Source organism: Halichoeres trimaculatus, unplaced genomic scaffold (assembly GCF_033239565.1).
Source record: "Halichoeres trimaculatus isolate MK-OKI-2021-1 unplaced genomic scaffold, fHalTri1.1 fHalTri1_scaffold_5, whole genome shotgun sequence".
NCBI classification, from domain to species: Eukaryota; Metazoa; Chordata; class Actinopteri; order Labriformes; family Labridae; genus Halichoeres; species Halichoeres trimaculatus.
In genome coordinates, this window is record NW_027437183.1 from 16,342,250 (window position 1) to 16,370,231 (window position 27,982).

General features: G+C 39.7%; 1 protein-coding gene across 2 annotated transcripts in view; it reads left to right on the forward strand.

The window, feature by feature from the left end:
- The window catches only part of ntrk2a (neurotrophic tyrosine kinase, receptor, type 2a), a 97,703-nt gene that overhangs the window by 11,966 nt on the left and 57,755 nt on the right, over positions 1 to 27,982 (forward strand). For both annotated transcript variants that reach the window (XM_074671152.1, XM_074671153.1), the window contains exons 6-13: positions 5,571 to 5,704; positions 6,614 to 6,746; positions 6,976 to 7,047; positions 7,245 to 7,472; positions 7,760 to 7,780; positions 8,225 to 8,236; positions 8,529 to 8,566; positions 8,848 to 8,947. In XM_074671152.1, the coding sequence (XP_074527253.1) occupies positions 5,571 to 5,704; positions 6,614 to 6,746; positions 6,976 to 7,047; positions 7,245 to 7,472; positions 7,760 to 7,780; positions 8,225 to 8,236; positions 8,529 to 8,566; positions 8,848 to 8,947 (738 nt within the window). The remainder of the gene's footprint in view (positions 1 to 5,570; positions 5,705 to 6,613; positions 6,747 to 6,975; positions 7,048 to 7,244; positions 7,473 to 7,759; positions 7,781 to 8,224; positions 8,237 to 8,528; positions 8,567 to 8,847; positions 8,948 to 27,982) is intronic.

Consider the following 27,982-nt stretch of genomic DNA (forward strand, 5'->3'; position numbering starts at 1 on the left):
CCCCTTCTTTTGCCTCTCGTCACAAATAACATCTTTTTTTTGCTGAAATGCTCTACAAAAATAAAAAAAGGAAACAAAGGTGAAATGTGTCTCTAAAATCAGTGTAAATGGGTCTTTTGTGGCCTGTTGCAAGAGCTGATCATAATGACACCTCCAACAATAATGTTGAAGTATGCTGCAGCACTTTGTGCAGCGGTTTCAAGCCAAAGAGCAGCGGATGTTTTCTTTTTGTATATGAGCTGTAAGCAGCTATTCAGCACCACATCACTGGGGGCATATCCCTGAGGCTGTGACTGTGATTCACAGTCCATTCAAAGCACATGCTCCAGCTGAATGGAGGCGATCTGGATTCAGGAAGTCAAAGAGAGTTGAAGGACGGGCATGTGCTTGGTGCTTAAGTCATGCATTAGTCGCCTATTTATGCAAAAGTTCGGTAGAATAAGAGTTTCCTGTTCCTTTAGAAATTTCTCAACCTGCAAAAGCAGGTGTTCAACTGAAAGGGTCTTCTTTGAATTTAACCTTACTACAGTACATAATGAAAATAAAAGTGTGGAAAAAGAAAAGAAATAACAAAAACCAGTAATACATGTTGAGTATGATTTATTATTGAGCTTTATGCATCACATCTAGAAACAAGTTAGATCAAGGATATAAAAATCTATAAAATTTATAATTAATTTTTTTTTTCTTAGTATTAATCTTCATAGGAGTTAAAAAAATCGTGTCTGACTTAACTGAGAAAACTTTACAAAGTCATCCATCAGAAAAATAAGTTCTAATCCTATTTTGGGGGTGTTGTTACATGTTTAAGTAATAGGTGCTCCTTTCCAGTGTTTGTGTGCGACCACATGTTGATTCACAATTTACAACTACTTTTTTTGTCTCCGTTTAAAGAAAAATCCTTTTCATGCTAGGGGTGTTTCAGGATATTTCTCTGTCCACAGGTTAAGGCAGAAATGGTTGATGCAGATGCATGCCAGGCCAGTGTGTAAGAGGTGTCGTGCTGTCTGAAAATTGTGAAAAAAGAGTTTTCAAAAATGTCAAAATGTGGCATGGGAAGATGGCAAGGCCACAATACAGAGCGGGGAAAAATGTTTTCAAGAGACAATTGATCCAAAAAGATATAATGGCTTCAAGCAATATTGGGCCATTTTAGGATTAAGTGTTAAAGTCCAAAGGTTCGGTAATGGTTCAGCTTTATTATGAGGCTGCAGCAGAATCTGAGTGCAACAGGCCCAGGGTCAGTTTCTTTTAAAAACCTAGCAAGCAGCTGCCTTTGTGTATTTTGGCTTGAATTAATTAAAATGCTAGTGAGATATCTTTTGTTTTCTCAAGCTGTTTCCCAATCAAAGCCCCTTAGCATGCACCGCTATGCTGCTTGGTTAAAAACAAGGCCTGAAATCATATCAAGGAATATTATGAAAGACTAAATAAGATTTTCATCAGCCCCAGTGGGTAATTTTTTTTTCAGTCATGTGTTGATCATGCACACACAGAGGTTTGATGCTTTGCTCAGGGGTACTTTAGGAGGGCCCAAGAAATGAACTGGCACTTCTGCTTCCAGTCCAATTTCCAAACTTGGTCCATGTCCACTTGAACCAATAACCCTCTGATTCCCAAGCCGAGTCTTCTACATGAAGTCATTTACTTTTCCTTCCTGCTCAAAGCCTTTGGCATGGCAGTGCCCAGATGGCTTGGTGGTCCAGGTCATGCCCCATGAGGTTTGCCCCTTGAGGTTTGAGTGGATGGCCCAGGTTTGAATCCAGCCTGTAGCCTGTTTCCTGAATGTCATTCTCCATTCTCACCGTGTGTCCTACTTTATCCACTATCCAATCCTCTCCTGTTCAAGGTGTAAAAAGCCTGAATAAGATAACTACAAAAAAAACCTTAGCATGGCATTTTTTGAGTGTGTGGTTGGACAGCTAAAAAGTCAGGTTTATTGGCTACAACAAGCTAAGTTGGAAAGCAGCAGCCTGCTCAGACTGTTATGCTGACATGAGCACTACATGTACTCAAATCTGTGCAGATTTCTTCCACCAACAACTTGCCCTTCACAGACTTTCAGAGTAAGACTTCTTGATCAAGACCTCTGAAACAAGATAAACCAAAAGGAACTTGCTCCCCAACAAAAAAAAAATACCTCTAAAGGGATCCTGCCCATAATGTTATTAGATTCTTAAAATTCTTGTCTGAGTCTGTCAGTGGAATCAAAAATCACTTTGAACTGCCGGTCTTTGATTTGGTATCACTGTCCCTGAGTAAAATTGTGTCCAGCATCTGAAAGTGAGGCTGCAATGGCTTTAACATGTTACTCTAAGTTTTTGTACCCATTCATCAACTAAACACCAAAACATAAAAAAGAAGTGCTCAAGTTATTAGGCTAAAATGATTTTTTCTGGCCTGATTTTATTAGTATTTTCTTCCTAACAAATACACCCCAAGTACAAATAAGCCTATTCAATCAAACTGCTTGCCACTACTAAGAGGGTGTAAATAATTTTCAGGCTTCCATTCATCTGTCATGGATGCTGTTGGCTGTTTCTCTGGAGACTTTCTGCCTGTAGCTTTTCATTGTTTACATCTAGCTGTAAATGTGCTGTAGACTAGCAATGCCTGAAACGTATGATGGTGAAACCTTTCTGCAGAATGACTCAGGCTGTCACAGACTTGTGCCTGTCTACTATGATAATTACGGTTTATTCCACCTCAGTTCCACTTGTTGATTCTAAACTCATCCGAGCAGCTAAAGGATTAAAATCACACAGGATGTCATGGATGGTTTCACTATCAAGGCTGTGCTGAAAAATAATTGAACATGGAGATAATTTCTGTGTACTGACGGGTCACGACAACTGCACTCACATCAAAAGCAGCGAGGGATCCCGAGTTTTCCACTGATTCAGGGCTCTGGAGTGTAGCTTTTTGTCTGTGTGTGTGGAAAGCTGATTTACTGAAAGCCCGTTAAGATATGTGGTTGTGATATGGAGACTCGCCTGCCACCGCTGAAATGACTGTTTTTTGTGTCTCGTGGTGATTGAGTGGGTTGCCGTAGTGATAAGTGGGTTGCCCTGGTGATAAGCATTCTGCCAGCGGACAGAGGAGGTGGTGGAGGAGGAGGGAGAAGAGGGTTCGATAAGAAATCTGTCCAGTTTTATCTGCAGTGCCTGTCGACACCCATCTCTTCTTCTCCAGTCTTTTTGTCCTCTTCCTCTTCTCTTTTTGGTTTTCTTTAAGTTTAGTTCTCTTCCTTTTTTCTCCCTCTTTTGTGCTGTTAAAGTTTTTTCTTTCAGTTTCTTCTCATCTGTTTTGTTTTTACTTGCATTCTTCTCCTCTTTCTGTTTGTTTTGTGGCCATCCTCAGCTTTCTTCAGTCTTGTTTCCCTTTGTTATGGGGAAGTCTTGTCTTCCTTTTCCTTCTCTTAGATCTGTTCTTGTCTTCTTTTGTACTCTTAAGTTTTTCTTTTTTTCTTCACTTATCTTTTGTGTGTTCTCATCTTCTTTTGTTCTCCTCCCTGCATTTCTCACCTCTTTTAGTTCTCGGCTTCTTCTCTAGCCTTTTTTGTTACTTGACCACTCTTTCTGCTCTCATTGTTCCTCTCTTCATTTTAATCCTCACCTTCTCACCTTTTGTTCTCAAATTCATCTTCTCTTGGTTATTCTCCTTCCTGTCTCCTCTTCTTGCTCCTCTGACTTTCTTTGATTTCTTTTCCTTTTTCTTCTCCTTTGGCATCTTTTACTTCTTTTGTTGTCTGTCTTCCTCTGTTGCTTGCGGCCTTTAATTTTCTTTATCTGCTCTTGTTTTCCTCCTTCTCAGGAGACATTTCTTGTTAAACCCACATTCAGTGAAAGTCAACTCTGTCCATCTGTGGTCAAACTTGATGCACTGTTGGATTGAGATTCTTTTAACCAACTATTAACTGATTTTAAAATTTTGGAAGGCCACACACATTTTTAACGTAATAGCCCTTTAATCACCCTCATTAAAACTAATGTAAGACTGCTTTACCACACAGTTAATGCTTGGGGCAACAAATCCACAGGCATGACATCTCAAAATAGCTTGCATGAATAAACGTGACTTGAGAAGATGAATGGGCATGGAGGGTAATCAACATTGATAGCCCTGGCGTGTGTCTAATCATGTGGCAACAAAACAAAGGAAAATAAAATGGGTAAAAAAATGTCATAAGATTGCCCCTTTTTTCATTTTTCCACCTGGCTGTGGGTACTGTTTTGTTTATGATCGCTGCCATGTTCGTGAGCTGTAACATCAGGTTGATGGCACTTCTTAGCCCTCTCCTCTCACTGTGGGTATTGTGGGGGCAGTTGGACCATGAATCTTAAATGTTCAACATGTATAATATTTGGAAGCGGCAACGTGGCCAGGAGCAGTAAAATACTTGTATTGAAATCACACCCATCTTCAGATTATTTGAACTAATAATCTGTTACAACAAGCCCTGTCACCTTTACAGAAAGGAGGCAACCTGTCTGTAAAGGCCAGCTCCAGGAACCTAGGATATGTGGACCTCATGTTTACATGTAGCTGGACTGTATTTACAATGTTTTTGTTTACATTACTTTACCTGCAGTCATCTAAATGTAGTTCCTGTCACTTTCTCATAACAAAAGAAGACTTATGGTGAGGTGCTAAGACAATGCGTTATCCATGTTGGTGCAAAGCGAAAGAGAGCGGTGGGATGACAAGGAGCTTATTCGGATTTAAAGAGACAGACACCAAAAATGACTGTTTTGAGAAAAGCTGGTCAGAACTGGTTTAAAACCTCATCTGGTGCTTTATTCACACGTCTTTTAGCTGAAACCTGGTGATGATGTTTTTTTTAGACCGCAGGGCACTGTTAATGGTTGAAATGGATTTGATAAGTCACATTTAATTACCCTTTCTCCCCTCATGTTCTCTCTTAGTTTTTGCCCTGTATGCATGTTATTTTTCCAGTTCTTCATCTTCTTTCCTCAGCCTTTCTTCTTCTTTTTTTTAAACCACTGTCTTGTTCTTTTCTTCTCTTTTGTTTCTTCTCCACTGATTCTTATCTGATGGGGTGGTGAGTCTGATGGTCAAACTCAGGTCACCAACTGGTCAACACTGTACACACACACACACACACACACACACACACACAGAGCCAGCAGCTTCACTGCTTCGACAGAGGCTTCAGACTGTGTCCAATCAATCGGGCACTCAGGCTGCTGAAGACATGCACTAGTAATCAGTGTAACCATCTCTGTGTTTGAACTCTGTCTCTGTGTCTGTCTCTTTGATTGGGGTGAGTGTGTTTAAAAGAAAGCGAGGGAGTGAGCAGGGAGGGGGGCAGGAGATTGAATTGGAGGTCTCTCTTTGTGGGTCTCTCTTTTTGCTTAGTGGTAGTGGGTGTGTGTTTGCCTGCTCTTCCACACTTATTGTCGAGGTTGTTACGTGCCTTGTGTTTTAACTGAAAGGACAAGAGTCAGCCATGAATCCTAAGTTTGCTTCCTTCCCCTTCTCTCCTCTTTCTACCTCGATGCTCCTCTCCTCCTGCTCTGCTTTCCCTCTAACTCCCTGGCTGTATGTAGAGGTTCCCATGGCAACACTGAGCCCATCCAAAGTGACATTAATGCAGGGGAAGAGCCTGGAACTGTCCTGTACCACCTCTGGGGTGCCGTCACCTGAGCTGAATTGGAACATGGTGCTAGTGTCTTACTACGAGGTGGGAGCACAGGAACACATGCACGCACACACAAACGCTGATGTTTGATGAAATGTGTGATATGACATCATGAGCATACAGCTGGTTTTAATACTTAAGGTTTAGAGGAGTGACTTTCTTGTGATTTACAATAAAAAAGACTGTTCATTGTGGGGAATAATGCATAATCAACTTAGTCATTGACATTTTTAAACCATTAATTTAAAGACAACTGTATTGGTCTAAAATAAATTATATAAACTCCTGAACAAAATATTAAGACTGGTGAAAAATTCAAATAATTTACATTTGGCACAGGTGGCTTATAAGCAGATTGTACATAGAGCTTCAAAATTAAAAAAAAATGAGAAACAGGAGCAAAAGATAAAAAAAATTAGTGGAGGAAATTTTATTATTTTCATTAACTGAGAAAAAGTTTAAGACCATAGTTGGTTCATCTCACATTAGAGGGGCAGGCCTCAAACACAAAGGTCTGCCTCTAGTTCTGCACCAGGTGAAAGACCGAGAGTCTACTGGACACCAACGCTAAAAAAAGCCTTTACAACAGAGGTTGGTTTTTTTATGTTTTAAACACCAGTAAGAGAAAAATGGGATTTTGTTTCTTTGGCTTTAAATAATATAAAACTACCACAGAGTACTAGAGGGACATTAAAAGAGCTCAATAATCCCTCTTTTTAACAGATTTTTTTTTTTTTTTAGGGGGGGGGGGGTCCTCCTCTTCTGTTTTACTTCGACATGAAGCATCAAACTAAACAATTAAATCATTGTTCAGTTAAAACAATAGCTTTTTTATTTTTATTTTTTTAATTATTATTATTAGAAATGTCAGGGTAAAAAAATGAACAAATTAAAAACAAACAAAAAAATTGCTGAAAAATCCTGACACTTGAATGTGTTTTTCTCATTCAGATAGAGACATCGGGCCAGATTTCGTTGCTTCGGCTCTCCAACCTGTCATCTCAAGACCACAACAGCAAGATCAGCTGCATAGCTGAAAACATTGTCGGAGAGAAAGAGTCCTCACTGATGCTGGATATTCTCTGTGAGTTTGGCAAGCACACCTAATTTAATGTGGTTTATTGTCATCACTGTGGTTATTGTATCAGTATAGACTTTAACACAGAAAATTATTAACTGGATATGATTACTGCTCCTCCTCTATTAACCAGTGCTTATGCCTTTTCCACCATTTCTATCTCTGAATTTATCCTTATCTTGCTTATTGTTTTAATTTACTCTGTCGTTTATTGACTGTCTACTCTGAAATTTAGTCCCACCCAAAATCACCAAGCTGAGTGATGCAGTCCCAGACCATCACTGGTGTATCCCCTTCAGCGTGTCAGGTATGTCAGACATTCTCTCATTATCCTTTGATGGTACTCTAGGATTTTGAGACATTTCGTGAGATTCTTTCCTAACACATTAAATAGTTTCACAGCATAAATAGATCACAACAATGTCTGGGAAATCAAATGTCAGTTGTAGGTTAAAGAATGTGTTCTCACTGTTTATCACAAAATCTCTTTTCTCGTCTCTTCAGGAAACCCAGAGCCGCAGCTGCAGTGGCTTCGCAATGGAGAAGTGGTGATGGAGGGAGACTACATCATGACGAAGATTCATGACATCACAGAGAGAGAGTACCATGGCTGCCTGCAGCTGGACAGCCCTACTCACCTCAACAATGGGCGCTATGAACTCCTGGCTACAAACAAATATGGATCAGACAGAAAGGAGGTGGAGGCTCACTTCATGAGCAAGCCCATGGACGGTGAGAAATAACAAAGGCAGTCTAGACCTGCTCTATTTGTAAAGCATCCTGGGTCAACATCTGTAAGAATTAGCCAACATCAATGGAGATTGATTATTTAACTGATTTGACAGTGAGTTATGTTCTTTTAAGAAACAGTTGTTAGAACCCTGAAATCTTTCATTTAAATCATAAAAAAGAAGTTTAAATGTTAGAATTTAAAAAGCCAGGCGTGCAGAAACTCTTAATGAAAATGATTAAAGGGAACATCAAATTAAATATTCTGTTTCTGTCTTTGTTGTGTGTAGGAACTGAGCCTATTTATTACGGTGAGTAAAACATTTTCACCACCAAAAATGTTCCAATCTTCAGTAAAACATGTTTCATCAAGACTCTTTTTGTGTTCAAGGATTTACTGTCTTGAAATCAGGGAAGTTTTTTTTCTTCTTTTTATCACTCGTGCCTCCTCATTTAAGAAAACATTTTAAGAATCTTTCTCTTTTGTCTCTTAAGTTGCTGAGGGTGCTTTATGTATGTACACATCCTTGTGGCTCAGATCAAATTTGTTACCAACTTTTAAACCCACGTTATTGGTGCATTTTAAAACAATATTTTATTTTTGTTAGTATTTCTTTTCCTGTGTTGAATGTAGTAATTGACATCAGCTCAGAAAAATGGTATGACAATGAGAATGTCATAGAATTGATGTTTTGTCTTTTAAGAACTAATATGTGGCTGTTCTTTCTCTCCTCTACACCTCCTCCCTTCTGCAGACATGCCAACAGGTACAAACATGTCTTACACTTGCTCACTTTTAAAGCTCAGGATATCGACTGCTAGCATAGCCTTCACTTCCACTTCATTTCCCTATGCCACTTTTACAAAGCTGGACCACCTTGAGCTGTATTCACCTGCTTCAAAGCAGTTCCATGATAACAAAAAAAATGAAATATTTTGACTGTTTTTACCAAAGAGAGTTTAAAAGAGGATGTAACTTTCAACACTGTCCTTCACTGGACCAAGGGTCACTCCCTCTGTATTTACTACTACTCTCTCCCTCTTGCCTTTATAAAACAGGTGAACCCCCTGGAAACCCCCCAGAAGACAGAATCACTGTAAGTCCCCTGTTGCTATTTCTTGGCTGATTGCCTCTGTCAGTCGTTCTTTGTGTTTTGTGTTACTTGTCAAGAAAACACCCTGTCTGTGTCTGTTTTTCACGTTAAAAGTAATTGAATGAACCCGTCCCAGCGCTGAATATCTGCCTGAGGATTACACCTTCTGTTCTGCTGTGTATCCTGTGTCTCTTTTGAATGTGCTCTCCTCTGCAGTGTGCATGCTAGAGGTTTATAACTCATACGTGCTGCGAGTTTATAACTCTTGCCCTCCTGTCGTTCAGGTGTACGTGGTTGTGGGCATAGCTGCTGTCGCCTTCACTGGTTTTCTTCTCATGTTGGTTATTCTAAAGTTTGGAGGAAACTCCAAGTTTGGCATCAAAGGTAAGACTGAACTCCTATCTATAATGGGAGCTGGCATCATGTGGGTAAAGAAAACAGAGGGAGTTCCTGTCAAAGATTTAAAACATGAATGGCTTCATGGATACAAAAATAACAATCATCAAATATTTTCTACCAAGACATCCTAACAGCCATTATTTCAGCTCAAAGGTGACATTACAGAGCTAGGCCTATAATAGTGTTAGCATATGTAAGCTATGAAGGCTAAAAGAGAAGTCAGGGTCAGGATTCGCACTTGGAACTTGGAAACCATGATGTATCCATGAACTCATCCTGTTTTTCTGGGAGCAGCTGCAGTTTGTTTCAAGGTCTCTGGTTTCCTGCTGGTTATTAACGTGCATGTTCACTAAACTCTAACCCTGTTTTCCTTTTTCTTTGGTGATGTCAAACTACTGTAGCAGCCATTGTGGAAGGCTTCCTTGCAAACACCATTCTTTGTACCTAGCCACTTAGTTCAAGTGTGTGACCTCTGCAATGGCTCACAGTGTCCCTAATATATTTCCTCTTGTAGTGTTTGTCTCTACTCCTAAGTGTCTGCTCATCTTATTTTGATGCTTTGCTGATATTTCCATAGTCTTTGTGAGCTAACGATAACCCAAACCTCAGTTTCCCTGCATCCACGGATACAGACACACAAATGGTTCTGCTATTTTTAAAGTCTGTACAGTGTGCAGCTAACACCAGTGAGCAGACACTTGTCTTTTTTCCCTTTTATTCCGGTTGGCTGCTTTTTTTGTAGTAAAAGTCATTGAAGATGAGAATACTGAGCTTGTGTGAAAATCTCAAAATACGTAGGCTGTGAGTGAGAACTGTTTTCTGGGATTCAATTCAGTCGACTTGAGTTTGGTTCAGTTCGGTTTGAAAAGCTTGGTACGTTTGTGATAAGAAAACCCAAAATTGAACTCCCTGAGGAAGTAATTTTGAGCTATTAAAGATAGAGTTGTTTCAGTAAGGAATAACTTTAAAGCATTAGCATTTCATGCGGCACAGAAGATTCACATTTGACATTCAAATGACCAAAGTAAAAATGAATTCAAATGAAGGCAGGTTTATTAAATGTGTGTTCAGTGCCTGTGTGAGTATATGCGACCCTTGGCTGCACTGTGTAAGTGAAGTATTTTGGCAGTAACAGATCAATGGCTCCCCAAAGAGGAAGGGATCAGACTGAGCAGCTACTACATACATTGTGTGGATGTGTATATAAGTATTCAAGGTCATGTATGTGGTTTCCTCCAGCAGAGGTAAATGAGAACGCTCTGAAGGGAATAATCCCTCTAATATTTCATAGCATCTCATGAATATGTGCTGCTTTTCCTTAAAATCTAAGCATTTTTACAGGTGTGTGCACTTCCATTCTTGAGTAGGTTGAGGATGATAGGTCATATTACCTTTTTGCCCTCTTGATTGTTCCCCTTGAGCCTTCCTCCTCTTCTCTTTCCTCTCTTGACTTCCTCTCCCGTACAGTCCTGTCCCTGTGCTCCACATATATCCAGATGTATGTGCCCTGCAGCGGGCTGACTTTGAGATGAGCATGTGGAGGGAGATTGAGAGATTGTGAGAGAAAGGTGGTGTCAGTATGAACAGAGACAGCTGGGGAGTTAGGGAACTTTGAGTAATGCACAGCTGAGTCTACACTGCCCACATGATTCCTGTTTGTTTAAAACCTCTGCATGTTGAATACACTGGATGGATGACCATCGTTTGTCCCCATATAAAAACAGACTGAAGCAGGGAACCAGCTAATCAAATTCGCACACCACTGTCACATGGAAAGTGTGTTTTTATCTAATAATGAAAATGTGCTTGTGGACGCACACGATCTCCCATCATGAGCACGGTCAGTGCTGCTGCTGCTGATGATGATGGTGATGAACTGGTGATCAGAAAGTGTGAAAATGGCACGTCACACCATCTTGAACAGGTGTGTTAAAGAAAAGCTCAAGTCCCCTCACTGACTCAGGATGAATGCCTCGGTCTTCCTGTGAGAGCGGAGTTAGAAAAAAGCTGTAGTTGTTTTACATTATTTATACTGACTGCATTATTCTGCTCTTCTCTCATCTATAAACATGGGCCACATTTGTTGCACTGTGTCTTGCTCCTTGACACACATACACAGGTAGAACAGTTTTTGTATACTGTACATGGATGTGTGCGGCTGTACCAGAGTTAATAAATGGCCTTGAATGTATATAACATGAATATTTATAATGTTTAGAGAGATAGTGTGGAGTAAGTAGAGCTGATGTAACGTACTTTGTTGTTAATCTTCATACTTGATCTTTTTGACCTGCACTGGGAAGAAATGTGTAAACGACACTTACATACAGTACGGCAAATTGTACTTTTCACACTGAACATGCACAAAAACAGACACCTACTGTCAAACTTAACATGATGCTGACAATGATAACTACTTCCAATAATGTATCCATAGACTGTAAAAAAAAATGGATGTCATCTTGCTCGGCTTGAAGTAAGGCTGCCACACAAACTGCTCCCCCTGGTGACTGACTGCAGTATAGGTCAAAAACTCCATCTCCCCAGCCATTCCAGATGGGCTTTAGAAATCAATACATCTCGTAGAAATGTTCCTCACATCCGATTGTTGTGGTGATTTAAAGATATTATTGGGCTGCCTTGTATTCAGTTACCCTTTTTATCTAAAAAGTTTCCTTTTCATTAGTTGTAAGAGGTTAAATACAAGGTTTTATGCTACATTAACGATAAATGACAGCTGACGTTCTTGTGTACTTTTTTTCAAGAATTGCAAAATATGCCAATGGAGAGAGCCAAGAAAAGATTAGACTCTTGAAAGAAAAAAATAATCATTTTTTTCACCCAGCTCCACTCAGATTCCCTCATAGCCTCTACTGCACAGACTGTGGCTGCCAATGACGGCGCCTGTGACAGGGGTATTCTGGCTTTAAAACCATACAATGGTAAATAGCAAAGCCATGCTGTCCACTCTATTTACAGTCAATAATTGTGACTCATGCAGAAAGAAAAAAAGGTGTTATACATGTTCAGTACATGTAAATAATATGAAGCTTTAAGCAGAAGTACTCAAGATCTCGGCTTTTTCAAGTTTCTGCTTGAGGCTGGCTGCAGAAACACCACAAACCACATCCAGTTTAAGCTTTAAAACCTGATTTTAGAGAAAAAAACTAACATGTTTGTGGTTCGAAACAAGCTGAGGTCTGAGTACCTTAACACCACCACTAGGGCCTGGAGTTGACATTTGGGGCTAACCCCAATTGTACCCCTTAGCCCTCCCCATTCGTCTTACCCCTTTGCCTCCCCTTCCCCCTTGGTCCTCAGTTGTGAGGGTGAAAACACATCCCTAAGAAACGAGGCACAACTCGTTTTCTACTACGTTATAACCCCAAGCCACTTGCTGACTAAGTCGTAGGAAGATGCCGCAATTGTTTATTCACTTCCAAGATGCCATCTCCCATGATGTTACGCTTGGGCCCTTTTGATTTCTTTAATGTTTACGTGGAATAGCAAAGGATTAAATATCTGATAAAAAAATAAGTGTCATTCATATGAAAATCAATAATTATGCTTCCATCAGTCTCTGCTCTGCCATCTTGTTAATAGGTGTGGTGTATTATGGGAAAATTCTCATACCCTTACCTATCAAGTGAGGTTCCGGTTTGTCTTCATCTCAAGCACTGTGCAGCACTTCCCCTTAACCTTACAGATAATTGGGATACCCCTTCACTAGACATGCCAAACCAAGGGCTAAGGGATATGTTTGGCCGTTGGTCTTAACTCCCTGTCCCCCCTCCACCCTGAGACTGAAGCAATGAGCAGCTTCAAAGGAGTCCCATTGATGATTTAGATCAGATCTTTCACTGTGTTTGGGGTGTAATAAAGATACAATGTCTGACTTTATGTCCTTCTGGACAGAGAAACTCTCTCACACTGCACTGAGGACACATGAAAATCACATTCAGCTCTGACAATTGAGTTGAACGGCTGGCAGCATCCAGCAGACTGTAAGCTATAACAATCTAACCTGATTCTGAATCCTCTTTTGGTACAAAGCTTGCCCCAGTATTTCTGTGGCACTCTTTCCTTGTCTGGCCAAACTCTCACACTTAAAAAAAGTGTGAATGCTGTAGGGAATGCAGTGTTCCCTGCCACCTCCATCGCACAGGTGTTGCATTGTGTCAATGTCAAGGTGGAGTTATTTGAAATCTTTCAGCCACGCTTTGAAAAGTGTGACCCTTCTTTGATGCTGATGCAGCCCCAGAAGTGAGACTGGAAACACAGTTACAATGAAAAATACATTTATAACAACTTCAAATAGTACAGAGAGAAAACAGAGTGAACATCTTTCAGTTCAAGATGTTTTGGGGAGAATTTTGGCCTTTGATAGGCAGGACAGCTGAGGAGAGACAGGAAGTGTAGAAATTAAAGAATGAGGAAAGATGTGCAGCTAATAGTCTAAGTGAGGAGAACTAGAGCTTCTGCACAAGGTGTGCGCTTAAACCGCTGTGTTAATTGTATTTCTTAAAACTCAGTAAGTATGATTACGCTGAAGAACCATGATAATCAAAAACCAGCTTAAAAAAGATGTATCTGCCGTTCTTAGAGTCAGGGCAAGGAAAACTAAATGCTGCTTTTTCAGATTCCTGACACAGTGGGAGAAGATTGAAGTGTTTGAGTTGGGATCTTTCATCAAACACAATCAGTGATATATAAAGGGGCTGAATTACATAAGGCCTTGAAGTTGAGTAAAGGACAAAAAAAATCAATCCAAAAGAAACTCAAAAGTGATGAAAGCAGAGGAGTGACGTCATCTCTTTCCTTTGTATCACAGCATCTGCACCTGTTACTCCTGTTACTGCTCTTCTGAACAATGCAAGGATCGTGCTTTGAACCATCTGCTGTAGACATGCACAGATCGATTGGTGCCAATTTCCTTAATTTTTGGAGATCGGTGATCGGCCCATCCTTACATAAAAAACTGACTCTATATACCTCTGGGACGGTCTGACAGCCAGCCATTGTTTCTTTTTGCTCTGAGACCTAAAACTCAGGACACTTTATTTGTTGTTTAAGTGAAAACAAAGATTTTACTGTTTCACGGGTATTGTTCAGGTGCACAGGTATTTTCAAGACAATACGATTGTAACATTGAAAGTATATGCTGTCAGTTGTAAAAAATAAAAAGTAAAAAATAAATCAGTATCGGCTGGTATCTGCAGTAAAATATCTAGTTTATCTTAGGAAACAAGGGCAGTGAGTGAGAATGCATGCATGATGACTGAATTCAAGTGAGAGCTAAGAGAAGGATTTGGATTCATATCAAAGAGACTTAAAGCAGAGATTCCTCTCAAACCCTAACAGGAGGGTACACCCATTATGTTAAAGATCAAACTCATTCACAAATGATATGAAAAACACCTGATAAATTCAGCTTTACATTCTCAAAGAGAGAAGGCAAACAGTTTGGTTGATCAGAGGGTAGGTACAGTCTGAATGTGTGTCCAAAACATCGCACCAAAGCTCAGTTTCCTGAAACAAACCTGAGAGATGAGTTCCTCTTGGCCTGACAAGGTTAGACAACTTAAAGCTAAAAAAATGTAAATACTATAAGTTTGTTAAATTTCAATAGTTTGACTTGAATGGACAATTAAAAGGTACTGTTTTACAGTTTATTGTTTTTTTCAGTCTGGGGAGTTTAATGAAATTCAGATGTGTTTAGAGAACAAGTTTAGAATTTAAATGGTGCAGGTTTGAGACTGCAGCGAGAGCAAACCCAAAGATTAGAAGCAGGAGAAAAGGAAGCTTGATAGCTAACAGGCTCGCTCAAATCGGCCTGCTGAAAGCCTACCAGTTTCCACAAAATTACACATAACTACCTAACTGAAGTGAGTGCAGACTCCCGTAAGAGAGTGCGGATCAGACAGGCAGAGACGGGAGGATGTAGCAGCATCTGTATGTGTTCATGCCCTCAAAGCACCTGTAGGGAGGGAAGCATCAACATGAAGAAGAGTACTGATGCAGGAACAAGGCAGGAAATGTCAGAAGAGGAAAAAAAGCAAGTGATTGAAAGAGAAAACAGAAAATGTGAAGTGGAGAAGTGAGAGAGAGATTAAGAAGAAGAGAGCAAATGCTCAAAAAATGACATTTGACAAAAAAGCATGAGTGAGGAAAATGGAGAAAAAGGCAGCACGGAAATGAGAGATATTAAGGAAAAGTAGTAAGAAGATGTTTGAAAGCAGGCACTGAAAGCAGAGAAAGGCGGAGAAGGAAAGAAAAAAGGAGAGAGATGGAAGGAGAGAGTCCTGTCTTGTTCACTTATCAATGATTCATCATTAGTGCAGGTTTCAGTTTTCTCCTTGTTTGGTGGAGTTGCACGCCTCCATCTCTCTCCCCCTCTCTCTTCTCTCACATGTACACAAAGCTCCTCACTGCTGATCGATCGATATGACACCCTCAAGGTCAGCAGAGCTCTATTCTAGGCCCGAGGCTCTTCTGAGCATGCCCAGCAGACCCTCCACCACCTCCTCCTCCTCCTCCTCTTCCTCTCTCTGCTGAAAAGCAGCTTTCGCCTCCAGCTTTTGAGGTTTTTGACAAAATACTGCTCACCCACTGAACTTTTAGAAAGGAAGGAAAAACTGAATGAGCTGAACCACAAAGTGAAGACGCTGAAAAAAAGTATCTATGACTCCACTTTTAGACCAGGACTGAGCAGCAAATTCAATACTTCCAGGGGCTGGGAGGAAAGAGTCAGTATTGAAAATGTGGAAGCATGAGCCGGCAGAGATTGTCCCTCAGTCTAACAGTTCCTGATCTGAGTCGCATCATAAATAGCTTTCAAGCTTTGTTTTCTTCAGGCAAACTTCTAGATTAGCTGTAAGAGACAAAACTAATGAATATAAGACTAACTTTGTTCAAAAGGAAAAAGTCTCCCAGAAGACGATTACCGCTTGCTTTCAGCTAGTGCAAATATAGACACGCTTACAGGCTCACAGTGATACAACAAGACATGTTAAACAAGTGAGAGCAAGGTGTTATCACCTCTTTAACAAAACAGAATTATCTCTTTAACTGCCAAAGCACCTTGACAGTCTGGCATCCAGGGAAGAAATGAATTGACCGCAAATATGATCTGAAACATTTAGGGTTATTCTACCAGCTACCTTTACCCTGTGCTTCTCTTTGCTTTTCAAAACACACCAAAGTGTGTTGTTTTCGGTAGTTCCTGAGCCAACCTCAAGTGGACACTGATGGGGCTGCATGTTTTTGCACTTCCACATTATTCCTTAAGACTGGATGTTACTGTTTGACTGATTATTCAATTAAAAAAAACAGGTCAAAATAACACTAAAGCCCCCAAAACAAAAGAAGGAAAATTTGTGATAATACTTTGGAGAGCTGATCCCAAAGTCTGCAGGTTTTAGCCTCTGAGAGCGATAGATGCCTGTAACTACCCAACTATCATTTTGTTCTGAGCTCATCTTGAAAAGTACAACTCCATCCAGACATCGTGTGACACATCTTTGAGCTCATGCCCCTTAGCATTTAACTGTTTGTCTGTATGGCTTTGTATACACATGTTCACAGCGGAGCAGCATCCTTCATGTATTCAAACCAATCATAAATAAAAAGGTCTTGTTTAAAGGGCAGATGGTCACAGAGTTCAAATAAAGCCTGTCAGGTTATAACTCTGTCTTTTTATGGATGTTTCCTTGGCAACTGTAACAACAGGTTTTAAGGTCACTGTGTTATCTGAGGTGACCGTCCTCAGCTGTGACTCACTGAAGCTCTGCAACGAAACTAGAGGTGACAATAGAAATACAAGACCAACTTTTTCATCAGAAATCTGTCCTTCTGATTTGTTGCTTTGGTCAGCTGTATAAAAAAATTGACACGTGTCCTTTGATTTTGGCAATTAAATAACCTCAATAACAAATAAATGAACTCATGATGATAGTAGAAACAGCATTAAAATAAATTTAAATCATTTTTAAAATTAGAAAAGGTTTATCTTTAAATACAGTGCTGCTAAGCTGTGTGAATCACTGTATGATTGCCTCCTGCTGATGGATAGACCATGGGCACCAGAAGCAGGGCATAGTAAGTCTGTATCTATGTAGTGTTTACAATCTAACTTGGTGTCCTGAGTTGTGTTTTATGAAGAAGTGTTTTGTTTGTTTGCTGATTTTCTCATGGAGAGCTGGAGAGGAAGAAAAGACTGAATGCCTATGGCAGATCCTGAGGGCAGTGATTGTTTGAAGTGCTCTGGAAATGGAAATGGCTCTTTTCCAATGTGAAACTTTGCCTGAAGACCTTGTCTGTGCTTTGCCTGGCTGCAGCTTATCGGGTTTTCCTCGTCGCACAATAGATGGTCGATTATTGGTTTACATTCATTGTGAACTGGAAATTCTTTTGACTATATATTTATGTTTTTCTATGAGAATAGTTCTTTTTGTATAATTTAAAAGCCAAGTTACATTAGGTGCTAAAACAGATAAGTCTCAACTCAGGACCTGGACTATGGCACTTTGTTGAACGGCCGAGGATGTTTTCTACAGTCCTCACTAAATTTCTTAATAATTCGACCAAAGAAGAAATAGATTGATTTATTAGAATACCTTTGGCTGTCATAGGATGTTTCATCACATCAAAGCTTTGTCGGGCTGTTTAAAGAGGCTGTGAGCACTATTCCAAAAATGCCAGTCTTTTTTTTTTCATGATAAAGACTCTATATCCCATGAGCACTTGCACCCACTGTTGTCAGGACATGATTCTTACCAAGGTGTGCATCTGTTTTGAAGCAAATAACTAGAAATTAGATCTTCTATTTAACACTACTTTGTTCAAGACAACTTTTGCTGGATACAAAGCAACAATGTAACGTATTTATCAGCAGTTACATCGCGCTATTGTTTGAAATGTGAAAACAAAGAAACTTTGTCAGTTTGTACCGTAGTTTAGCAGCTGGTCACATCAAGTCTTACTCACAGCCTGGGGCTCTGAGATGTGTTCGTATCTTGTTATGTTTGTGAATCCTAGTTATGTCCTACCAGTGCTCATCGACCAAGCAGAGCTAATGTAACCTTGTGCTTAATTTTATCGATGGACTCTAAAGTTTGAACAGACCACTGCAGAATAACTGCTGCATGCAGGTTAGAATGAACATTCCCACAAACAGCTTAGCTCTTGTTTTAGCCTTTAGCCCATGCTCTATCACTCTACTGTTAAGCTTTCTTCTGCTCATTTGTCTTTTTGACAGTGCAGCTCCAGTGTCCACCATCTCTACAAAACTAAACCAAGAAATTGTTAATAGCATAATAAAACACAGATTTCTCTTCTCACTACTAAACTAAGCTGGCTGGCATGGTGTTATCATGGGGACTTCTCAAAATCAATCAATCTAGTCCTGTCCGACCCCATCAGGAAGCTGGGACAGAACATCTAGAAATAACCTAGTTTTGGTGCTGATAATCTCATTCTAATTTGTGGATTACGATAAGGCATGCATCTTGAAATGAAACTCTCGAAGCTTTTTTAAGATCACTTAGAAAGTTCTCCCAGAGGGTTTAACATATTTTAACAATCACAGGCCTCAGGAGCAGGGGCAAAAAAACATGTTTAAACAGTCTATACACATGGCAAACATATATACACACATACTCAAGTGGTATATCTTTTTATTTCACTTTACAGGCTTCTGATACCGACCACCTAAAATGAGATGCCGTCCTCTATTTGTTTAATATTAATTGTGATGTCTGTTTTAAGTCAAGTATAAAAGGTAATCATCCTCATAAGTTAGCACCGGTATTAAAAATCACCACTTGTTGGTATTTGCTTCAGATCATCAAGGCAGTAACATTGAAATTTAGTCATTTGAAAAAAAAAAAGAAATAAGCTAAAATTTCCAAACTGAGGTTATGAGGATCCTATGTGTGATTCAGACAGAGATCAATCTAAAGCCTCATGAAACTGTTTTGAAAAGGGCAAGTGTTGTTGGTCTGAGTCAGAGAACATAAAGACGGGACCATCAGCTGGTGTCTCTGTCTTCTCAGAGTTATCAGGCGGTCTATTGTGCTGCTGCACATCATTTCCCGTCTTATATTGGTCAGCCTGACCTTTACCAACAGTCAGAGCAGTGAATTACATAGCTGTAACTGAGAGTGCAGTGTGGGACCAGGATTTCAGATACACTCCCGACTCTTTCCGAATAGAAAGTATTGCTAAGAGTCAGAGTTGGTTTCCGTTTTGAAATGAAGGTTTCTAAAATCTGATTACTCCCCACTTAAAAACAGAAGCACTTTGAGTGACATCATATCCCCACTCTCAACCCCCATGCAAATCAGAGAGCACAAATGGACTTTAAATGGTCATACAAGGAAACCAGCTTAGTCAGCATACAGTTTATCTACATGTTTATATTCATATATATCGTCATATTTTTGACACAGAGGGTACAGAAAAGTCTGGGATGTGAGGTTTTATGGCGGCAGCTTTAATTTATGAATGCAAATCCTTTTTCTTTAATGTCATTTTCAGATATCTTTTTGCCCATGAGCATAAATCAAACTGGAAGAAATAGTTTGATTGTCATGTAAATACAATATAAACAACATTATGATCTGCCTCCAGATAAGAGCTTTTATTCTAATGTTGAAAAGTATTTTTAAAACCATCAGTGAGGCTGCTGCTCAGGCTTATCCTGATATTCTCTTGGCAGCTCAGCTTATAACGACATTGCAATCAAACTAAGCAATCATCCAGCCAAGAGAGAAATATTTTCTTTGTGCCAAAGTACAAAAATGAACTGCATGAAAACCATCCTCACAATTCAGTTTTCTCTACAAACACTCTGCCAGTCTTTACATGGAGACCATGAAAAACATTTAAACACACACACACACACACACACACACACACACACACACACACACACACACACACACACACACACACACACACACACACACACACACACACACAGAGTGTAGCTTATTCACTGTTCCAATGTTTACCTGGTCACACATGAGCCCTTTTACGTCTGTTTAATCTCTCAGTCTCCTAGTTGCTGCAGTGTTAGTAAAAAACAAACAAACCCATAAGGATGTTGGATTCCTGGCTGATTCCATTACAAGTACTTCCTTGAGTACTCGCTAATACCAAGTACCAATTCCACCTTTACTTTTGATACGTAAAATTTCAATTAACAGTGACAGATCATTTTAAACAAAGACAGCAAAGTCACTCTGGACTCTATGATGTCCAAAATAAAATACAAACAACTCTCTGTGTTGTTTGTGCAAAAATATAAACAACTGTTTGAGTTTTAGTATTTTCTTTTTAAATAAACTTAAGTGCAAAATAAAACTGTTAACTCTCCCTGGTTCATTCATACTGACACAACAGGTCCGGACACTCTCTTCCCATGGTGTCGAACCTCAGCAATGTAGCATCAATGACTGGCAAGCAGGACTTGTTAGAGTCTGAAATCTAACAATGACCCATAATCAAGTTGTTGCATTTTGTGCAACAAATTATTACATTTTAGGTGTTATTACATTTTTTTAATTAGATTTTGGAATATGCACTTTTGTTACATTTAGGGTCACTTATTACATTTCAGGTTTTATAACATTTTTTTTCAATCACATTATGGGTCACTGTTAAATTATGGATCATTGTTACATTTCCAGCTCTAACAGGGCTAACTTTACTTGACTGAAGATTTTTTTTTTTTTTTGCCTTTACTGATACCTTGAAATACGGTAACATTAACATTCTGTGCTTGAAGTCCTGCATGGAGTAGTAAGTCCAGATGGAGTAATCTCAAACCAATCAGTTAGTTTAAAATTTTTGTAGAACTATCCACTTGAGCTGACCAATAAAAACATGACCAATCCAAACATGTTGAGATGCTGTAAGAATGTTGATAGAGACAGAATCTAACGGTTTATAAACTGGTTAAAGTCTCTTAATGGAAGTAGTAAAGGTACAACATATTAAATGTTAAACCTGGGGCCTGTTTACCATTGCTTTGCATGAATTATTCCTGTAAACAGACAGATGTGCAGACATCTCTGCTCTTGCCTTGAAAATGATGGTCTGCCTTCAACCTTGAATCCTTTTGTCCATCTTGTTATCTGTCGCTCTGGTCAGCTGATAAAAAAGTGTTTGTGTTCACAGACGCAGCTCACCTTAAAAAAAGGTTTTGAAATTCCCAGTAGTTTCCAGATGCATGTTGCAGAGCTCTTCACTTATCATCTAAACACAAGTGGGACTATCAGCCTGTTAAAGTAAGATCCAAAACTTTGTACAGTCGATTTACTTGTTTCTAGTTGTGAAAATGCTTCTGTGGCACTTTAATGCTGGATAAACAGTTTGTGTTTAGTCAACCTGAATGAGATCAGATGGGAGTCTGAAACAAGTCTCAAAATGAAACAAGTTTGCTAGGCTCCATCTGTTTTCCAGCGTGGTCTTTGTCAACTTTTAATTATATTTAGTTCCACTTAAATCAGAAAATCAGGAGCAGTACTGAAATGTTACAAAGTACATACAGTGCTTAACTAATTTATTAGACTACCTGTCATAAGAATGAGAAAACCACACAGCATCACGAGGTGCCTCAACTGTGACTCTTTGTTTTACAGAGATTTTACTTCACTTCATCATTTTGAACAGGAAGGAGGAATTTCAAACTTATTGTATGTTATTACGCCTAAAATACACCACATACGTCTGCAGTGCGACTCTGTTACACTGCGTCTTGACTGCGTTTGTCAGCTTACATCAGCTGCGTTTTAAGTCCAACAAGCTGCATGACTGACAGACAGCTGGAGTCACAGATCTGAGGAGTTCCCACACTTCCCACTCCATTTGATAAGTCTCTCTTCATCCATTTTGGTCTGTAAAACCTTAAACCTGTTGACTCCAAACTGATTTTGACACAGTCTGTTTTATTTTGAAAGTCACTGGGTGTTTTGGGTAGTGTGGGTCATGACTTCCTGTCCCGTTCAATCTTTAGGCTGAATTTATGTGTCCCAGCTCAGTGTCTGTCAAAAATAGGATGGCTGCATTTTACCTGCAGCACGATGGAGCAGCCATACAGACCTACTGCAACTGAATGGATCCTGTGTAAGTTGACACATTGATTTGGATGAAACCTATTTGATCTGTTTACTGTACAGAGACAAGCTGCAGATGTATCCAGTGTATTTTAGCCGTTATTCCCAAACTTAAGCCAGTAAACTGGAATTTGCTGAGATGTCAGAAATGAATGAATAAATCAAAAATAACATACAACCACTAAAACATGTTTTTCTGTCAAGGAATGTTAGTAAATAGCTAATCTGTCAATCAAAAAATAATAATGTACTACACTGTTTTTCTGCTTTTTCATAAAACAGAGAATGAGAAATTAGCATTGAATATATTATTTGGTTAACGAGCTTGCACATCTTTGTGGATGAACCATTACAGAAACATAATAAGTGGTTTGGTAGTCAACTATGTACTGTTTATTTCGGGCAGTGGTGGTAAATACCTTACACTGGCTGGGGGTACAAATTTGTTAAGTGCTGTATGTCACGGAAGGACAGTATGGCTCCCTTAGCTTCACTTTCCTTTTGAAGCTGTTTCATACTTCCATCACACCGCATAACACTACTGTTTAAAATCAAACGAGCAGAAAAAGAACCAGTTCAGGATTCTTCTTCTTGAGTTTTTTGCTTTAATTTTGGCAGGACAGCTGAAAGAACAGGTGATGTGGAGGGAGAAGAGGTGTGCACCAAAGGGCTGAGGTTAGGAGATAAACCTGTGACTAATACATCAAGTTCTGTGGCCTGATCATTACATCGGCTTTACCAATACGCTAAACCATTTCAAAACCCATTGTAATACAGTTTTACTTCGGATAATCTTATTTTAGATTTCTGAGTATATCACCATTATATAGAATGATAAATGAAACAGTAGATGTAAGAGAAAACGTAGTCACTGAAGATCAAGAGGCGGTAAGAGTCAGAAGTCTTTTGTTTTGAATCCGATCCAGTGTCAGTTGAGTTGTCTTCAACTTTAAGGTCATGTGAGTCCACGGCTCTGGTGTTTGTGTGCACAGACAATTACAAAGCATCCACTCCCTGTCAGTGCGAGTTTCTCCTCACACACAGTGACACAGCGTGTAGTTGCACAGGGTCCTGTGTCTCGCTCAGCAAATGTCACTTCTGCCAATGTGAGTGTGTGTGTGTGTGTTTGTGCAAGCTGCATCAATGTGCCTTTTTCTTGGCAGTACAGTGAATGTCTGTATGATCAGCTCTATGATAATGAGGCTTTAGCTATCGATCAACACCTTGTCCTGCTGCACTTGGGCACATACTCAGGCGACCAAGACACAAATATACACTAGAGTCTCCACTTTTTCTGAATATGTATGAGCCTGCAAAGATGCTTGCCAATATCATTTAGTGTGTCTGGCTGCTTTGTGCTGTGTATTTTTTGTTTGTGCATTATTCTGGGCACAGCAGGGGATAAGAAAAAGACGAGACGGAGGAGGAGAGGGGGGCTGGGGGAGTGAGTAGCAGCACAGAGCACTATAACAGATAGAGGTTTATTGATGGATCAGTGGATCGTTTGCCTGTCCAGACTGAGCCAGGATGCTTTGGCCCTGCCTTCTCATCACTGCTTAATGCTACGTTCAGCAGCTCTGCTCCCTGCAGTGTGTGTTTTGTATGTGTTTGTGTGTGTGTACGGATGAGACATTGTTAATGGAGGCTGGGGGGATGTGCATTTGTGAGTGACAGGGTTGTAGCAGATGTGTGAAGGATGGAGAGAGACTAGGAAACAAAAGAAAAAAAGCACAGAAACATTTTCCCACTTTGAAAACACGAGTGTGCTTTTCTCACAGTTATTCTTGTTCATACCTGCAGTATGTCTTTTCAAAGGCTTAAGTTTCAAAAAGCCAGATCTTGTTAGTACAACTACAGAACATGTGCCTCAATCTCTAAAGAGCCAGCAGAGCACTTTGATTTATTACTTTTTTCTTCTTGTTTCAAACTAAAGTGAACAAAAATGTATTTTCTGAGCACACGCTGACTCAGCAGAACAGTCAAACTTTAATTTTCAGTCTAAATGATGACAAACAGCTCAATAACTGCACCTTTCAGAACATTTTCTTATTTTTCATCCAAAACCTATTAGCCTTAATTTTTTTGGACTCCCTTCCAACACTTTTTTTTAAAGCAGAGCTCAGAAATGGTTTAATAATTGGTTTAAAATCTGGAATATGAACTACGCCAGTAAATAAAAGGCTGTTTTTTAACATCCCCTTTTTTTATGACAGCGTCCATTGGCTCCAACAAAGTCCCCACATAGCAGTTTCTGTGCATGATGATTTTTCTGAAATATAAAATGCTTATCTCCTCATTTCAAGTGTTTCTGAGAACAATAAAAGGCACAGGACTTTGTGCTAAGCATCAACAAATGAAAATGACCAAGAATAAAGAAAAACCCACAAAGTGTCTACGCTTTTTTTAAGTCTTGGCTCATGCTTGTACCTTCATGGCGTCAAACAGAGTCTTCGTCAGGTGAAAGCAGCCGATCCTGATCCTGCCTGTTAGCAACCTCCTCAGACCAGCAGCCAGTTGGATTTATTGTTGAGGGTTTTTTTTCCAAGTCCAGTGCGTGGTCCTGTGCCAACCCCCTCCGTTCTGCTGAGCTGTCCTTGGGTTTTTCCAGCTGACATAAGACATCTGATGAAAAATACCCTACGAACCAGGAAGCAGACGTGTGACCTGCAGAGAAAAACAAACACATGTTCAGAGGAAATGCTGCACAAATGGACAGATGGTGCTTAGAACACGATCCAAACAATGAGGGGAATATATCTATTTGTGACTGTAGTAACCCAAAAATGAGGGAAGAAGCAAATTCTAGCTGATGCAATCAAACATGGTTTATGAAAATGAACATTTAGATGACAGAAATATATAAAAATAATACTTTTTCTTCACATTGGAGCTGCTACCTTGACATCCTTTCTTTGTCCAGAAATGATCTCTTAAAGCACTTCTTCATTGGTTTCTGAAGGGTTTGAAAATAGCCTCTAAAGCCTGGTTAATATATTTTTAAAAAAGCGTTACGTCTGAACAAGAATGTTCTCATTTGAGGCTCCGGTTATTGATGAACAGACTTTGGTTTGATGAAACGTAGTTCAGTTTTTACAAGGACAGCACGAATCTTTGCAGAGTAGTTTCTTAAGTGTGTGTGTGTGTGTGTGTGTGTGTGTGTGTGTAGTTGTCAGAGGGCCTGTAGCGTGACATGTTTCGACTTCCGTTGCCTGTTGCATGCTGTTGCCACAGCAACCTGCGTCATTCCCAACCTGCGCTGCTGCTCCAAAACTAAATCATTATCACTAGCCGAGGAAGGGGAGTGAATCACTGCCTTCGGTCGGACACACACACACACACAAACACACACACAAACACACACACACTAACACACAAACACACACACACTAACACACATACGCACAAAAACACACGTGGAGAGACACCTGGAACAGGATGAAGGCAGCAGTGGAGCTGGACGTAACAGCAGACAAAAGATGTCACATTGTAAACTCATGTTCATCACTGCATCATGCTGCGTCTAGCTGGGAGAGCTCTTTGCCTTTTTTCTGGCTTTGTTTATAAAGTGAGTCATAGCAAGAAGAGCGTTTTCACTCCTCCCACAGGCACTGACGATGATTGGCAGACAGTCAGAGCACTGATTTGGAGTGTTGAAGTTAAAATCGTTGCTTTGAATCAGCCTGCTTTGGAATACTGAAAAACATGAAGGATCACTTGCCCAAATCAATTAATCAGGAGAGTTTGTCAAAGCTGTCACTATAAAAGTGCAACCAGTGTTGTATGTAAAAGAAAGTCCTGGGCTGCTGGGATGGCCTTGGGGTTAGGTTGTGCTCCCTCCTCACCCTGTTTCCTACATTACCCACAGCCCTGTACTCTCTTGACAAAAGCATAAAAAGCATGAACAAGTTTTTTTTTTTTGCGTCATCATCAGATGACCAAAGGTCTGATTGTTTTATGTTAAACTATTCTTTGTTTCACTTAGAGCAGAAAATTGTACACTGCAAAAAAAACTGAAATCTTATCCAGTGTTTTTGTCTTATTTTCAGTAGAAAATGTCTTTTTAGACTTAATATGAGCCACATTCACCTGACCAGTCCAGAAAAATGTCTTATTTTAAGTGGCTTAAAGACAAAACTGAGGTCTGAATTGCTTGTAATTAGTTTAAAAAAAATCAGCGAATGGAACAAGAGAAAAGTTATTGTATTGACATTATTCTAGATCCAAGCAAATTCTCTTGTTTCATTCAGACCTCATTGTTGCATTTAAATAACTTAAAATAAGACATTTTTCTGGACTGATAAGTTGAATGTGGCTTATACCAAGTGTAACGAGCCAATTTTTACTTTAAATAAGACAAAAAACACTTGATTTTTGTTTTGGCAGTGTAGAAATATGAAGTATCATTGCACCATATGCTCACAGATATCCATGCACATTCACACTTTTTTTAAAAGAGAAATTGTGATGTTATCTGTTTTCTTTTCTAAGTGTAGCTTTCATGGGCATATGAAGTAATTTTGTAGTCATGAAGTTTTGCCCTGGACCAGTTTCTTCTTTTCTAAATCTACAAACTATCACATGGAAACCTTCTGCAATGCCAATAAACCTCTCTGATGTTACATTCCTGTGCTGTTCTGGGGAATTGTTAATCCATTAAACCTCCACCGGCTCGCACACGAGCATTCAGCTGAATCATTTCGTCTGAGGTGCAAATTAAGGCCCCAGGTGCAGCTCAGGTCACCATGGCACTGTGTTAAGTCTGGAATCTTAACAATGTTTCCTCAAAGGGGGGATTTAATGCAGGTTTTCTTATTTCCTTATGGCAGTAAAGTGAATGTTGGTGACATGTTTGTGGGTGTTTTTTTCTTCAGTCCACAGACGATCTCAGCATTTATCTCTCAGTTTCCCTCAGAGCAGAATGACAAACCCAGCTGAGGGGGAGAAGCAGGTTGTTGTTCTTGGCTCGCCTTTCTCTGCCCTTTATCATAAAGAGTCAGCTGCCTGGGATGGTTTTCTCCTTTACACTCCCCTCCTGACAGACGTCTCAGTCATTACTCTCCTGCTCTTCCTCTGCACAGGCTTCCTGATTACACATCCTTCTCCCTCAAACCTGCAGCAGCAGAGGAGGGATTATTTTTGGAGGACACAACATGTCTGCAGTAATAGGCTGATGAAATGAAATCTGGATGTATTCCTCATTTTTGTATGTTTATTCCTCTGAGCTCTTTCCACTTCGAGTGAGCAAACAGGGCCGATTATAGAGGATGAGTATCACCTCCATCCCAGACTCTCCTAACCCCTGGCTCTCATTAGTTTGTGGATTGGAGCTGTGGGAGTAACACTGTAGCCCCCACACTAATTATTTGAGTCCAGTTAAAGGACTTAAGGACCAGCCAGAGCAGAATTACATCCATATATTACATCCACACCTGGTGAGTTACTTGTAATCTTCACATTCAGTGCTCATGATGAAGACTGAGTGTGAGGCACGTTTTCAATCTGGTGTAAAATTACTGGAGTCTCCGGTTTACACTTCCTTTTAGAGCAGAACTATGACTTCTTTCCATGTCTTAACCATGCACGGAGAATTTCAAAAAATGTGTCTCTGGATGAGGTAAGGGAGATCAAAGCTTTACATACATGAATCTGACAAGCGTATCCTAATTTTTCTGATAAATCAGATGTAGTATGAAAATGTGAATCACATCATCAGATTTCATGTGCTCTTATGTTGAATTCTTCTGGTGGGCCACCATAGGGTATTGTTGCTCTTACAAAATATAAGACGTGGAGTAGGCAGACAACCACCAGTAAACAGAATAAAGATTTAAAAAGTAGGCTGTCATCTGGCTAGTATTACTCTCTTAAATACTTGGATCAACACTGAACACTATCATGATTA